The 17,358-nt window shown below is 34.2% G+C and overlaps 1 protein-coding gene across 1 annotated transcript in view; it reads right to left on the bottom strand.

Moving 5' to 3' along the window:
* LOC149797030 (uncharacterized) overlaps nucleotides 1-17,358 on the bottom strand; it is a 316,734-nt gene that overhangs the window by 12,423 nt on the left and 286,953 nt on the right. Inside the window, exons 76-81 of the mRNA XM_089960698.1 lie at nucleotides 17,018-17,233; nucleotides 7,381-7,495; nucleotides 6,281-6,384; nucleotides 5,194-5,289; nucleotides 4,712-4,894; nucleotides 45-142 (exon numbers count right to left, since the gene is read on the bottom strand). Of these exons, the coding sequence (XP_089816824.1) occupies nucleotides 45-142; nucleotides 4,712-4,894; nucleotides 5,194-5,289; nucleotides 6,281-6,384; nucleotides 7,381-7,495; nucleotides 17,018-17,233 (812 nt within the window). The remainder of the gene's footprint in view (nucleotides 1-44; nucleotides 143-4,711; nucleotides 4,895-5,193; nucleotides 5,290-6,280; nucleotides 6,385-7,380; nucleotides 7,496-17,017; nucleotides 17,234-17,358) is intronic.

Genomic DNA, 17,358 nt, shown 5'->3' with positions numbered 1-17,358 from the left:
TGCAGATGATGGCAATAAAATAATAAGCGGGATGGATGACTCACCTTTGTAAACAGTCGACAAAGTGGGAAGCCTCATCACCAATGATCAAATCTCTCAAAATTGAATATGCTGAATATAAGTCAAGGTTGTTCGCAGCAGCCTGAGTGAGAGAAAAAGTTGAAAATGAGTTAAGCAGGTATTTTTAATCTAAATCTTTTATTTTACTACATCAGTTCTGAGCTTGTGATGATATGACTGGTTATAGTAAATTCTCCTCATAACAGTCAATTTTAAAATAAAAAATTTGGCTTTTTGTGCAGGAAGCACACAAAAGAGTGTTAAATCTACTGGGAAATCAGTATGGAAGATTGATTAATTGGTTGATAGAATTATTGATTTACTTATTGATTTTTACAACACAAAAGCACAATGAAGATTATTTCAAAATTATGTAGTCTTGCTAAGAGACCTAACAGGGCAGTTAACCCCCACTTGTCAGTACATGATTTGAACTCACAACCCTCTGACTGTGAAACTGTCATAATCATCAGCAAACCGCTGTGTCTCCCAAAACTGGATACATGTGACAAGTGGCTATTCAAATGAGTTAAAATGGTAAGAAAAATTCAATTTCACTAGCACAGAAATGATAGAGTTTATAATTTCTACTCATATATTCTATCACTGAATGAACCTGTAATATACCATATGTACTTGCTTATAAGTCAGATTGAACTACAAACTGTATAGATCCAGATCTGACATCACATAATATTCTGCCAGATCTAGGTCTGTGTTGTTTGCTTATCAGGGATTGTTGTTGGCAGTTCAACCTGACTTGTATGCTTTTGTGGCAACTTAAATAAATCATACACCCTTCATCAAAAGAAGTCAGCACCAAACATTAATAAAAGCTTTGGAATCTTATCAATTGTCTCAGTTTCCAAAGTGACTGATGATTGAAACAAGTTTACTTGTCTTGCCCAGAAAGTTTCCTTTTCAATAGGAAAAAAAACTAACTTTAAACTTATGATGACTACCAATGGCGGTGTAAAATGCAAATCAAATTTACAATCTCTTGAAACTAAATATCTGATCATTAAAGTACTTGATGGCATCACAAATTTCAAAGATATGTGTGAAAAATATTCACTCTACTGACAGGTTTTCAGATTTAGGCAGACCAATATCTAGTCCAATTTAAGTAGCATGTAAACAACAACTATACAGCAATTTGCTCCTAGGCTGAAACTGATGGATGATTTTTATACACAAACCACTCTCACATCTTCTACTCTGTGGGCTCAGGATGTACAACAGGCCTAAGTAACTTCTAGCATATATCATAAAAGGTGACAAAGGGAGGCAACCTGTTTGTCCTGGGATGAATCCTCGATGATATTCCACAAGAAAATGGTCCTGAACATTTAAGCGTAGTGAATATAAATAATATGATGTATTTTGGAGATTTTATCTATTTTTTCCTCTACTTTTGTTTTGTATCAGTATTCCTTATTTGGGATACCTATAAACTTACTTGGCACTATATGCCTTATTTGGGATACATACCTGCCATATTTCCAGAAACTGATGTCAAATTGATAAAAAGCTATCTTTTCACATGAGCCTATAGAAAATGACTGGAAATTCAAATCTAATAAAAAAATTACTTGTCTGTTTACTTCAGTGGATTTAATACACTTACAGACTTTAAATTACAACACTGTCAAATACCAACGCAATACAAATATGCAAACATTCATATAATCACAACCACACTGACATTAAATAAAATGAGACATCAAGTTTCTGTCCTTAAAATCAACTGTATGGCAAAACATATGCTTAATTAATGGCATTCTTTGCTGTCTGTAGTTCAATAGGGGAGCTAACACTAGTGTCATTTGTGTTCATCTTTGCACTCATTAAAGACTAGACTGATGGTAGTGTTGTTCAAACGTCCCTCCTGGATCTTCTGAGTGAATCCTGGTCAGAACTGAGTTGTTCATGATGACCATAATTTAGCATTGTCAGAACTGTATCCAATGCAGTTTGACCATGAGACATGCATGTTTGTCTCTCTCTCTCTCTCTATATATATATATATCAGAAACGATGCAGTTTGACCATGAGACATGCATGTTGCTCTCTCTCTCTCATATGTGTTGGTGTTGTTTATTTTATAATTAATCTCTCTCTCATATATATGTCATATAAACATATACATATAAAAATAACATTTGCAACAGACCATTTCATTGGGGAATGGGGAAGAACATAATATTTAAAGTTTATTGAAGTCTTTATAGACAATACAGCAGTAATAAATGCCTCTGTCCAGTTTGGGTTAAAATCATCCTGGAAAGCAAGGAACAAATAATAGCTAGTATTTTAACAAAATTAAGATCATAACAAATAAAGAGAACTTTTAAATTCAACATGATGAATAGGCTACATAAGGGGGTGCTTGTTGTTCAATGGATGTAATACACTTATCTTAAGATGTTGTTTGCAGTACTGCAAGGATTTTAATGCTCCCTCTTGCTGCTGTGTTTGACAAAGTAAAATTCTGTTAACTTGCCATTTTTAAATTTAGTTTTGCTGATAACCTGAAGCTTCCTGAACCACACTCTTCAAAATTAATCACATTTGAACAATATCCTGACAACTAAAACAATCAATTTTGCATTTTATATATGGAAAAAAAAATCCAACTTCAAAGAAATATTGCCAATTATCACAAATGTTATTAAAGGTGGCTTCAATATTGATACTTAATAACATCAGTGTTATTCACTACATATCTTTGTTGTCTTTATGATCACTTCAGATGAACTGGGTTGTTCTACTTTGTGTACTTCACCTAAAAATCATGTTTCTCATGTGACACGGTGTGTTATGGCAGGTACGGAGACACCTAAACTTAGTTGTCACTATTTGCCTTACTTGGGATACCTGAACTTACTTGACAGTATATGCCCTGTTTGGGATACCTAAACCTGTCACTATATGCCTTATTTGGGATACCTAATCTTGTTACTATATGCCTTATTTGGGATACCTAATCTTGTTACTATATGCCTTATTTGGGATACCCAAACTTACTTGACAGCATATGCATTATTTGATATACGTAAACTTACTTGACAGCATATTTCCTGTTTGGGATTCCTAAACTTGTCACCATATGCCTTACCTGGGATACCTAAACTTACTTGACAGTATATGCCCTGTTCGGGATACCTAAACCTGTCACTATATGCCTTATTTGGGATACCTAAACTTACTTGACAGCATATGCCTTATTTGGAATACGTAAACTTATCACTCTATGCCTTATTTGGGATACCTAAACTTACTTGACAGCATATACGCTGTTTGGGATTCCTAAACTTGTCACTCTATGCCTTATTTGGGATACCTAAACTTACTTGACAGCATATGCACTGTTTGGGATACCTAAACTTGTCACTATATGCTGCATTTGAGATACCTAAATGTGTCACTACGTGCCTTATCTGGGATACCTAAAATTACCTGACACAAGAAGTCCTATATTTTGTTTCATTTTCTTTACAAATAAAATTCTCAGTACATTGTGAATAACAATCTTTGTTAAAATTTTGATTTGTGAGAATGTCTCTAATGCCTCCTTGTGGCAAAACTTTAAGAAATAAATAGCAATGAAATAAGTTATGCCAGGTAAAATGTATGTTTCAGTCACATATTTTAATTTGGTTTCAGTGTAACCATCATAAATGTGATATACCTCTTGTATTCAAATATGAAAAATGTCAATCTTCTGTCACAGCACAGTGAGAACCTAATTAACTGCCAGCTGTCTTTTGATCTTGATTTTCAGACATATTTGTTGCATTCTTAAACACAATTAAAGGCAGGCCTGCTCTATGTCATCACACTCATTATGTATTTTGTATCAAATCTTAGAAAGCTAGCAATCAAAGTCATGTGTTGGGTCAACTCAATTTAACTGACCACTTAAACACTTTTTTTTATAATGTGTAGATAACTAAACTACCTTAAATTATCCTAGTCATTCACAAACTTGATCAAAGATAGCAAGGAAATTAAGTGAAAGGAATTCAAGGCTTTGTTTGATCGATATAGTTTTTTTATGGAAAAGTTCCAAAGTTTGTAGTTAACTGAAAATTACTGAATTGGTTCCCAGAGATATGCAAACATGTACACAAAGAGGCAAACATGTATACAATAAGGAAACATGTTCACAATGAGGCAAACATGTACATAATGCATTGGAACCTCTTGGAGTCATTTTTCATGATCTTTCAGAGACTAGTTATCTTGAAAATAAAGGTAATTCATACCAAAAAGCTTCCAATTTCATTAGAAAGAAGCTGTTTATTGACAATGATTCTAAATGTGATGATAAAAAAGTATTCAGCCATTAAACAGATATGCTTCCTGCCCTCCTTGGTCTTCTTGATGTCTAGCCGGGATGACACCCCCTTCTTAATTTTTCAGACATCCCTTGGTAAATTGTGCCCTTGCCTAAAATGCAGTCTATGCTTTTTGACCTCATTATGCATGAGATGATGAATGAGAGATGTAAGTACATACAGTCTAGACAAAGTGGCTTATCTTTGGTCAGAGCCAAAGTATTGCAGATTTATATATGTGTCATAGGTAATTCATCATGTTCGTATCATTAAGATTACTGATATTAGATGGCAAGTTTTCTTCATTTTACCTCCTCTATCCAGTCCTGGTAGTTTTCCCCTGTCTTTCCAATAAAGCAATTTAGTTTGATTGAACTCTGGTTCAGGATGCGGTAGATTCGGGACAAGTATGGAGCTGCCTTCCGCAGGAGTGTCTGCTTTTCTTCCTCTGTCCTGAATGCCAAAAGGTGGTATTGATGACACTGGTGCCATTCCTGACAAGTACAAACATTTATGACAGAGTATATAATTCTAAACAAGAGACCCAAGTTGGACAGATTTAAAGGGCTTACCTGTCCTACCCTCCAATAATTGTCACAGCAAGGTACCACAAATTAAGGGCAAGTCTGTGTCATTAAATGAAATTCCTTAAAAACAATTCAAGTAATTACTTGATAAAAAAAAAATTGTATTTTATATATCTCACACTGTGATGTACAACAATTATGACATAATATGGTACATTATCATGACATGCCTTTAATGCTTCTATTGTTTTCTTTATCCCACTTACCATTTCATTTTCACACAGAAGCTTGAGACACAAGCCCTCATTTTCCCAAGCATCTGCTTCAAACTCTTCAGTGTTAATACCCAGCGTATTTGCAGTCTGAAGAAAGAAATACATACAATAAAAACTGATTATAAAGGATGCTGCAGCATCCATAAAACTGTGTCCTTATAGAACAGGTGTTTTTATATGGAAGTGAAATATATCTAACAAGAATAAAAATTCAACAGCCTCAATTAAGAGTTCCACTTAAACAACTTTGGTTCCTATTTCTATCACATGTATACCACAAACACTGTGGTAACAGATGTACCATTGTTGACACGATCAAAAATGCATTGTTATGGAAGACAAATGATGATGATAACTCAGGATTGCAGGAAGTGCTATAATATGGTCCAACAACTAGAAAAGGCAAGATCCTTGTATTTATGCAAATATCAATGATAATCCCTGCAATGCTGATCCATGTACATGTTCTACCCAATGCATAAAGATAGATAGGTTTTTATGTTCATATATATATATATATATATATATATATATATATATATATATATATATATATATATATATATATATATATACTTAAAACAATGGACAGGGGATCAAATATAAAAATTCTTCTAAAAATGATTGATAAAAAAAAGAGAGTGCAACAAGGTAAATAATCTTCTGAACATTTATTCTGAAAGATTTACCATGATATTTAAAGATCAAAAAGCTTCCAATAAATCATATGAATTACTGCAATAAATATGATTCTATATTCATCTATGTTTCTTCTTACTGAATATAAATTTAGAAAAATGATATGCCTATAGCATAGGCCAATAACTGCCCAATACTGATTTAAAATAAAGAAAAACAAAATAAATAATAATAATGTAAAAGCTGCATATGAAATTTGATTTTAATCCAAGAGATCATTCTTAATTTATTGAGTGGATGAAACATGGATCATAGAGACATATCCAGAAGATGGAAGATTCTCTCTTCTCTTCGTATATGAACCTGTAAAGATTTGGTGCAAAGACACTGATACAACAGTTTTTTTTAAGAGATGCTAAAATATCAAACCAGAACTTACTTGCATTCTATCCCTAGAGCGAGTGCTAGACTTCGGTCGTAGCATTTTTTTTGGAGTGGGTTTTGCAGGAGTCTCCCTCCCCTCATGCTTGTCTCCCTTTTTCCCTGAAACAGACATGGAAAAATGCAAAGCAAGCTGTTTTAAGTATGAAGCCATAACAAGAGATATTAATGCCAGGGGAAAGCCTGGCTCATCTGAAAATAAGCAATAAATAACATCACATGGGGACATACTACACCCAAAAAAAAAAAAGTCAAGCTTTCCCATACTTCATGTTGGCAAAAAAGTGCAAAGGTCTGCTCAGCAAATAAGGTGGAAGTTAAGAGTGATCTCCCTTTCTGAAGAGGGATTGGCACCATACCCCATGGATATGTCAGTTACCACTGAGGCAAATGTCATCACTGTATCAAGTTTTAATGTAACCATGGGGAGGAAGGATGGATGTGCTTATATTATGATCAGTCAAGTATTTACTGAGGAAACATGTTTTCAAAAACAGGTTTCTTCTTTTAATACATTACCATAATACATCAGGAGAATAAGTAAGAGGTGGGGGGAGTTATATCCCCTTACCCTAGAGAAGTCTCTGGTCTCCTAATGTATCTGAAGCAGCTTCAGATCTCATGAGATATAAAAGCTAGTGTCTGTGTATACATATGTCTGGATGCAACTTGGAAAATTGTCTTTTATAAATCCACATTAGTGTAACAATGTCATTGAGAGGCTGCTGAATGATCCAGGGGTTTACTGTAAATGGACCAATAAGTTTAATGAAACAGACAGAAGTTAAAGCAGGCAGATGGAAAGATGGAACTGAAGGATGGAAAGGATAAAATTATTAGAATGTGGTACACAGTCCTCTGCCCAATAAAGATTCAAAGTAGAGCAAAATTTTATTGAAATATCTGTTGTTCTTCAAACGTTTCAGCAACAACAATAAGAATTTATTGATGGCAATGATTTATGAATGGACTGAACCCAAACGTCATATATATCTTACTTTTCTAGACATACACACCAAAATAAAATGGCATAAAATTAAAAAATTTAGTTGAAATCTATAGTTTCTCTAATAGCCCAATCTCCAAAGTATTACTTACTTGCTCTTATAAAGTCAACAATGATGAGTCGTGGCATGGGCTCTGATTGGTCTCTGTTAGAAATCAGTCGGATCAGATGTCTCATAAACTTCCTCTGAATCAGCTCAAACTCTTCCTGTAAATAAACAAAAAAAATTGAACATGGTCATCAGTTCACATTTCCCATGGATAGCTAAAATTCAAAAAAATGCTGTTACAATGTTTCAAAAAAGGACACTCATCTTTTTTTATATATAAAGTCATGGCAAAAAATTAAATTCTTTAATCAACATTCGGAAATATATTTTGATTTCAATTTTGAATACATTGAGAACTTTTGTAACTTTGCTCACTAGTGATGGATCAGAATACCCGTACAAAATTTTCAGGCAGATTCCACCTGGATTTTAGGTGATTCAGGGTGTATTCCACCTAAAAAAAAACAAATTTCAGACAAACTTTAGGCAGACGGCTAAGGTGACAGACTGAATCCATCTAATAGTTAAGCATACTACTTCCTATATTCCTCTTAACAGAACAGCTGCCTCGCTAGGTGCTCAGGATTAAGAGGTTAGTATTAGGACTGGTCGTCCTGGTGTCAGGATAATGTGACTGGGTGGGACATCATGCTACATGTCTGCTGCATGATGTCCCAGTGCTAGACATCACTATAAACTGCCACACTGCAGACATGATAGCAATATGACTGAAAAATTGTTAAAGCTACATTAAAAAATCCTAATCACACACACACTCTTTCTAGTGGAAAAGTTCTGATTGTCCAGTTCATTTTGCTACTTTAAGGCAGTTTTTGGACTTAGACTGATTTTAGCTGAGGGGTTGGGCGTAATTTTGAACTTTACCAAAAGAACTACAAACACAGATGAATCTTTGTATTTAAATTGGTGCAAGGTGGATTTTGGGCTTAATCTGATGTTTATTCAGAAAAATAAGTTTTTTGCTTCCTATTAAAATATGCTTTTCAAAAATCATACCCTAGTGAAAATGTGACTGAAATTTTAGGGAAATCACAGTGAAACTTTGTTGACATTTACTAAAATGTCCTTTTTTTAAACTAAAATTATGGTATTTTAGGAGATTTTAACCAAAATTTCTGAGAATAGTAGCGACATTTTGCAACTGAAATTTCACTGAATGCCAACATTTCTGAAAATATAGTGATATTTTGTGATTGTTATATCACTGACATTTAATAAAAAATATCAATAAGATATAATAACATTTATTTTTTGTTTCTTGTACAGTATGAATGATTTTCAGCAACATTTATATTTCCTGTTTCTGATAGCTGTAATTTTATTGTTCACTGTGGAAACAATAACTTCTTTTCACATCTTTCCTTGTTATATTTCTTTTTCAAATTTTTGTTCAAGCAGAATACGAGTTTGAATAACCATTTAAAAAATGTGCGACATTGGGAATACATGTAGCTTGAATCAAAGTCAATGGGAAAGTAATTGGTCAATCTTTATGAAAACTGGTCGCCAGGACTTGGCATTTTGCTTTATGTGTATAAAGAGCTTTACAGTAATGGCTAACATGCTAATTATGACAAGGAGTTGAACCAGGATAATTTTGAATTTAATACAACTCAAAACTGATTAACTTCCAGAGTTTAAGGTGGGACAATATATTGTTCACAGGTGGGAACTGTTGATATTGTTGCCAGATATCCATGTCCATCAAAGATAGTCATATCTTTGTGGAGTTTTCTTGCCCCACAAGTAGAATCATCCTTCAATATTGTGAGTGGTATTATTGCTTATATTATCAAAATATTCTAGTTGTGTTAGAATTCATTGTAAAATAAGAGTAATTATATCATGATAAACATTATATGTCACGGCTGCTTATGGAACAAAGGACTAATTCAAGAGATCACAACAGCATCATAGTTTGTACATTAATACAAAAAATTAAGTCTGCTCTGTACAACAGTGACATAAGGCAGGCTCCTAGTATATATTTTTTTCATAATCAGTGTCTCAAATGGATGCTTTTCTGTAATTTGGCATCATTTTTACAGTTGGATATTTCAATGCAGGATAATATTTCATATTTTATATTATAATTTAATTGGTTAAATGTAGTTTAAGTAATACACAGTGCAACCTTCTCTGTCTCCTTAGTGGGCCCCTCTTTGTCTAACATGGTTCTCTGCCCAGACGTGATGTCATTGCAGCCAATATATGTTAATAAGTTAGTAACTAAATTTAGATACATTGTCATGTTGAACCAATCAGATGACTGAGTCGAAGCATGTGATCAAACATTGTCAGTTAGGCGTTATTCATATAACCGATACACCTGTAGAGATGCATTCCTTTCAGTGCAGATGCTGCATTTAATTTTTAACATTATTTGCTGAAAGAATGACCCGCCTCCCCTCTTTCCACCATGTTGTTTATTTGGGACATTTCTTGCATAGCGTACTGTTCCAGCTCTGTTCTAGGGGCCCTTTATCAAATCAGCTAATGTTATTGCCATTGCCAAGTTTCATGCATTTACAGCTTTGCTTTTGACCCCCTATTTGTGTCAGTACTTAAATGTACTCAACTATTATGCCCATAAACTTCATACCCGCTTCCTACGGTGCATGTATGGAGTATCGGCCGATGTTTGTTATCATAGCAATCCTCAGGATCAGACTTATTGAGTTTCGATTATCAGTGTCCCTATATAACTCGTATCAGCCCCTTGCAGCTCCACATACAGGTGTCGGACACTCTTCACAACCCTACTAACTCCCCTTAGTTTCTCTTCCTGAGGTATTCCTATAGAAACAATTCAGAGCTTGGCTGGTGCAGTGTGCTGTGACAGGATTTGCCCACATTATGCCAAAGATTATTTATATTTACAATAAAGTTTATACTGAACACAATGTATTTTGTGTTATTTAAATGTGTTTACGTGTTCACAGATGCCTGTGCATATGTTCCAGGCTTGATACAGTGTGACCCCACTATAACACGGTAGTTGGGAGCCATAGAACCCCACTGCGTTATAGACCGAACCATGTTATAAGCAACCAGGTCATTTAGCTGAAGAAAATTATGCATGTACCCAAAAAAAATATTGCGGTGATGGGGATGTAGGTAATAAATGCAGGCGGTAAAATATGTGCTTCATCGGCACAGTTACCATCTTAAATCAATGCATATTAAATGAGAAATACACCTGTAGTGAAAACAGAGAAGACATACATAATAGTTTACTTTATTTAGAGAACCATGAATTGGTACATATACGCGAATACTGTTTATATATACATGTCTAATGCATAGCATGAATAGTATCAACACCGTGTACACACCTGCAAACCTCGTCATATACATTGAATCCACAATACAAGTGATTTAATTGAAAACATGCACACACAGAGATTTAAAATATTCAATAATTTTGTCACAGGTCATATTGGTCTGAGTTCATTGGAAAATAGCACAATCGCCTAACGAATGATGAAGAACATTTACTTTTCAGTACGTCCCAAGTCGGTAAAAGTTAGTTTGTGTTTTAAGCTGCCGTTGGTAGCATTCGTAAGCATAAACATTTTCCCTACAAAAAGAAAACTTTCACGGCACAGTTAAAGTGTTCCAGTCACGTTGGAAAATGCAAAAATCCATCTGATTCCATCACTTTCATTTAAGTTTGGTAATAACTTCCTTTGATGAAAAGTTCTTTGTTTTATTGAAAGATTGTAGTAGGTTTTCTTTCATGAAGGGTGCATGCGTTATTGAAGTCACCGCTAAAGGACAGCTTTGGAGAACCAAACAAATGCCCATTTCTTATTGCGGCGGCAATATCAAATAATTGTATTGCATGATTGAGACCAATTTTTTTCCCCATTTGCTGAGTATGTTTTCATAACAATCAGTGCTTCAAAGATAATCTGTTTCCTTTGAAATTTCAGCAAACTATTTTATCTGGGTACATTTTTAAAAAGGAATTGGCCGTCGTTTGGACTATTCTAGTTACTGTCCCTCCATGCCTATTGATCAAACCAATAAGTAAGATGTAGTTTGTACTATTTTTTTTAAGTTTTTTTTTTACATTTTGGTAGCAGCTTGATACTACCTTCCATGCATGCGTCTGAAAATTAACAAAGGGTCAATGGACGATAGAGACACAGGTGTTCAGGTTTGACGACAGGGATTATTACAGAAAATGTGAGTGTTCTGAAGGATTTAATTCTGAGTGAAAAGATGAGGAATTTTACTTACCATCCACATACAAATGTCAATCTTTGTAAATATATTAATTATTAGCGAGCTTCTGAAAATCCGATGAAAGATAGATTACAAGATAATACCTCGTCCGGTTGATCTCTGTTACCAGAAATGTCACCAACAAAAAAGCGGATATTTCACAACATACAGTACTCATGCTAGATGTCATGATAAGTGGATTATAATATAACAATGCACTGTTTACATGGTTTGTCAATATGGACAAAGAATTTGTTTATGTAACAACAGATAAATTTCAGTGCATTTTATATCCAGTTTGCAGCTTCCTTTCATGTGGCCTCTGAATTTCTGCACTCTAAACCAATGGTTGTATATAAAAGTTTATACAGCCAACAACGTCGCCAATAAAAGAAAATCGCCACATGGTATGTTTTGCCGCCAATAAGGAAAAACAATCCAAACTGAAACATTGGCGAAGACCTACGTGATCCCAGAATAAACTTTTTATGCTTTATTTTTCATACTTTTAAGAAGAGAAAACTACTTTTTCGTGTACAAGAAAAACACATACAAAATTTCAGGAGCCATGCCACGATCTTCTTGTATTATTCATACGCGATCTCTTCCCCAAAATGATAATAAAGTTTTTATTTTTTTTTCGTACTTTCAAAAAAAAAAATTTTGTGTACAAGAAAAATACACGTATATGAAATTTTGGGAGCCACACCACGACTGCATTATATCCAAAAATTCCTGTTATAACGGAGTGCGCTATAGTGGGTCACACTGTACTTTGATTTTTAAAATCACTTAATTATTTAGTGTCAAGCCAGATTCTTCACATCATGTTGTATATACTATATATATTGTACATAACAGATAGAAGGCCTCAAGGTAGATTAGTTCTGTAACTAACTGAGTTACCTTCGCTAAAAAAATTCTTTATTATTTATATTATTGTTATTAACCATATTTCTTGCCTTGGGTGTCATATAATTACAACATCTGTATAATTTTGTTTCATGTACACTGAAATATCACATTGGTGAATAAAGTCCTAGTTAATTCATAGCCATTATTTTTTTGAAACCTTCTGAAATGTCTGAAACACTACTGAAACTTCAGTAAAATACTATATAATGATTAAAATTTTAGTGAAATCTCACCAAAGTTTTAGTAAACTCTCACAAACTTTTCAAGGAAATGCTAGAGATCTCACCAAAAGTTAAGTAAAAGTTTTTGTCAGAATTTATATGAAATCTAACAAATGATTCAGTGAAATTTTAGTGAGATCTCGCTAAAATTTCAATGAAAGTTTTGGTCAAAATATATGTGAAATCTCACCAAACTTTCAGTGAAATTAAAAAGACTGAAATGATGCCATCAAGAATTAGGATTTGTAAGGAAGAAAGAAAATGAGGACAAGAAAAACCTAAATCTTGTTTGATAATATCTGTCAAAATAAAATGTATGATCCATATTAAAAATTATTGTGAATATTTATCATTGATTCCCAATAATGTCTAAGAATCATTAGGCAGTTTAATAGAAATCTGAAGCAGATTTTTTATTGGATGATATTTATGTAGACATTTTAGGCAGCCTTTTTGTAGATGGAAACCTTAGGCGGATTTTTATTTCAGGTGAAAATTTCAGGTGGGGTTTTATTTCCGGTAGAATTTTATTCCAGCAGAAATTTTAGATGGATTTTTTTAAAGCGGAATATTAGGACAACTAATCTGCATATTTTGCCTAAAATTCTGCTAGAAATCCAACTAAAGTCTGCTTGAAATTCACCTAAGCTTCCTTAAGTTTATGGTTAGGCAGAAAATGATAAAGAAAATTACCGTATTTACCGCATATGTTGGGACACCGTATTTGTTGGGACACCATAAATTAATTTTAAAAGTAATTTTTTTGTGAACTGTATATTCTGGGACACATCATTTTTTTGAGTCGTAAGTTGTAGGACACCTTTTAAATCATTCGAAAATTACATGTCGGAAATTGCAATCCAACTGAAATTTTATATTTTAAATATAAAACTGTACTTGAGATAAAACTCTTTAATCCACTGCAGCAGCATCTCATTAACACAACCCTTCTCCTGCACACGTACGGTCTATTATTTTGGTACATGAATACTTTTTTAACTTTCTCATACCGTGAAAAATTGTTGGAGGCAGCACACCACCTGAAGTGGAAACTGCAAGAACAAAAGAAGATTTTTTTCAAATATGCACTAGTCTTGCTAATTCTCACACTTTTGATGCCCATCTTATTGTCAGTCCATCCAGGAATGCGATCAAAGTACACTAGAGTTTCATCCATGTTAATGATCATATTGTCGGCGAAATGATCTGTTTCTCTTCTGGCCATCACGAATTCATCACGTGATTTTATTTTCTCCAAATCTTCTGGATGGTGCTGGGTCATTGATATTCGCGCATGAAGCACTATATTGTGCAACTTTAAAAACTGTTCCATTGTTTTACTTCATTGTCAAACTTTTTGTGAATACTGTTGAAAAGGAACCAAAGTTAGCTTCCACATCTCGGCCATCTTTGTATATTCAAAGCTAAAAAGATAAATCGGCACACTTAAAAGAATCCAGTAGTCGGCATCTGAGGTCAGCTTGCTTTGCAATAAAATAACTTTTGTATTGATATCCTTTAAAAAAATTCGGCTTCCGAGTCCAAAGTCGGCTTCCAACGTCTGCTTGCTTTGTAATAAAAATAACCTTTGTCTTTGATGTCCTGTCGGCAAGTTCAAAGAAGTTTACTGCTGGCTGCCAGTTGTATTTATTTACAACCAGGGCTTATATGTGCTTGGCATCATTAGTAATAATTAATACAAAGGTGCACTGATGTCTGCGGGTAAATATTAATGATACTTATGTAACCTGTGCTGGTGAAAAGATTGTCACTTGCACTCAAGTGAATGTGTTTTAAAATAATGATTTTTATTTGTGAGATACTGGTATACAGTATAGTTCTCTTCTGGCCTTAACGAATTCATCACATGATTTTATTTTCACCAAATATTCTGGGTGACGCTGGGTCATCGACATCTGTGCACAAAGCACTATATTGTGTCACTTGAAAATTTGTTCCATTGTCTCAATTTATTTTCAAAAGTCCCGTGAATACAGTTGAAAAAGAACCCAAATATGCTTCCATATCTCAACCATCTTTGTATATTAAAAAAAAAAAAATAAATCGGCTCACTTCACAGAATCCATAGTCAACTTCCGATGTCGGCTTGCTTTGCAATAAAATAACCTTTGTATTGATATCCTTTACAAAATAAAGTAACCGGGGTCGGCTTTTGAGATTGCCTGCTTTGTAATAAAAATAACCTTTTGTCTTTGATATCCTGTTGGTAGGTTCAAAGAAGGAGTTAACTGCTTGCTGCCAGTCGTGTTTATTCACCACCAGGGCTTATGTGCTTGGTATAGTAAGGATAATTATGTAACCCTAGCTGGTAAAAAGACTGTCACTTGCACTCAAGTGAATGTGTTTTCAAATGATGATTTTTTTGCGAGATATTGTCATACAGTAGACTTGGATATAATTCAATCTTGATTATTTTGCACCCAACACTGTGTCATGCGTGAATGGCGTCTTCAAGATATCAGTTGACTCTTTCCCTCTTGTATGCGATTTTATTGGCTCCAGTTTTCAGTCGGATAACATGTTCAAACCTTTGAGCACAACCACACACAACTGTTTCTCAGTGTTCATGTCAATGAACAACATGGTGTGTGGTATCGGACATAATTGATACACAGGTGCTCGACATGAGCTTGATGTTAAGAAATAAAATAATAATCTAAAGAAAAAAATCATACAGAGTGACAAAAATACCTTAGATTACCCCCATGACCCGTTCTGACATAGGATACTCTCTATCATAATATATAAGACAGAAGGTACGGACCTTCCAAATACTTCGTTCCACCCATGACCCTCGATTTTCTTCTGCTATTTCCGTCTTTAAAGGCACGCGACCATACTATATGGCTTGTTTTACTCCTGAGATATTTTTCTATCCATCAAGCCATCATTGACTTTTCTGCGCTGTACCAAACAGAAGTTACGGGCTCCGAAACGTGTGATTTTTGCGAAGTTTATCATTGTTAACACTTCCGTGCTCATCTGAAAACCGGTGACAAGAGCGATATGGACAATGTTTTCAACTCTATGGTGCATCCCTTCTTGAATTACAGAACAGCGGTAAATGCAAAAGTAAGTTTTTTACTTACCATTAACTCGATTCAACTTTAGGAATCCTGTTCCATGCAAGTATTATACATTGTCTTCTTCACTGCACAACACATCGTATACATGCATCTCTATTTTCAAAATAGGCGGCACTAACGTCAACGCCAAAGTATGATTGGCTCAAAAGGTTATTTTTATTATCATAGGAGCACGGACGTGTCCACAAAGGAAAACTTCACGAAAATCACATGTTTCGGAGCCTGTAACTTCAGTTTGGTACAACGCAGAAAAGTCAATGATGGCTTGATGGATAGAAAAATATCTCAGGAGTAAAACAAGCCATATAGTATGGTCGTGTACCTTTAAAGGCGGAATTAGCAGAAGGAAATCAAGGGTCATGGGTGGAACGAAGTATTTGGCAGTTAGGTACCTTCTCTCTTACATATTATGATAGAGAGGGTCCTATGTCAGAACAGGTCTTGGGGGTAATCTAAGGTATTTTTGTCACTCTGTATGATTTTTTTCCTTTAGATTATTATTTTTTTCTTAACATCAAGCTTGCGTCGAGCACCTGTGAATTGATACACGCTACAGTATTGAAGCCTACGCTACTTACATGGATTTCGTGGAAATATTTTATTCTTTAATGCTCATGTTGAAAAAAGGAATAAATGATAACAACACAAGGTTAGTTTCTTTCTTTTTATTATATCAATTAAGCGTTTTATTTATCTATTTTATTGCGACGTGCAGTGGGGGGGGGAGCACAAATGCAATAAAAATTTATTTCGTTTCTTAAGTCTTGGGACATATGACCAAAGTGAAAAAATGTTTCACCATAAGTTCTGGGACAGGAAAAAAAAAAATTATTTTATCGTGTCCCAACATATGCGGTAAATACGGTAGTTTGAAATCCGCCTAATTTTGTGGATTTTTATTTCAGGCAGAAATCTTTTTGTGGATTTTTATTTCAGGCAGAAATCTTATTATTTAAGCGGAATATTAGAACAACTAATTTGCATATTTCGCCTAAAATTCTGACCTGAATGCACCTGAAATTCGCTTAATTACTATGAGCAATTATGATTTAGGCAGAAAGTACCTAAAAAGACACGTCTGAAATCCACCTTAAGTCTGCCTACAAATTTTGTACGGGTAAGTAAATAAATAAATAAACAAATAAATAAATCAATAAAATGATTAAATGAAGATAGAATTAATTACCTTAAAAGAAAGTTCTGAACTGCTTCCATCTATCTCATTCCTGTTTTCTTTCTTTTCATTCTCCTTTGTCTTGTTATCATCCTTTGTCTTTTTCATATTATCTGCATCAGTGAGAGCCTTTCTGACACACTGATACACATTGGATAACCCATTGGAATCCTCATTTTGAAGGTTGACTTCATACACATTGGCTTTTTTCATTAAAAGCATGGCCACCTGTAAAGGTAAGAGGCTGGTGTATATACTTCACAAATTCATTACAATAAATTCGGATTAATTATCTGTATAAAGAAGACCATTAGAATCATGATATCAATTAAGAACATTTAGTGTTTGACTTT

Source organism: Sinohyriopsis cumingii, chromosome 6, assembly GCF_028554795.1.
Source record: "Sinohyriopsis cumingii isolate HCF-2022 chromosome 6, ASM2855479v2, whole genome shotgun sequence".
Taxonomy (NCBI): Eukaryota; Metazoa; Mollusca; class Bivalvia; order Unionida; family Unionidae; genus Sinohyriopsis; species Sinohyriopsis cumingii.
Note: the sequence above shows the minus strand (reverse complement) of the source record. Positions and strands in the feature narration are given on the sequence as shown.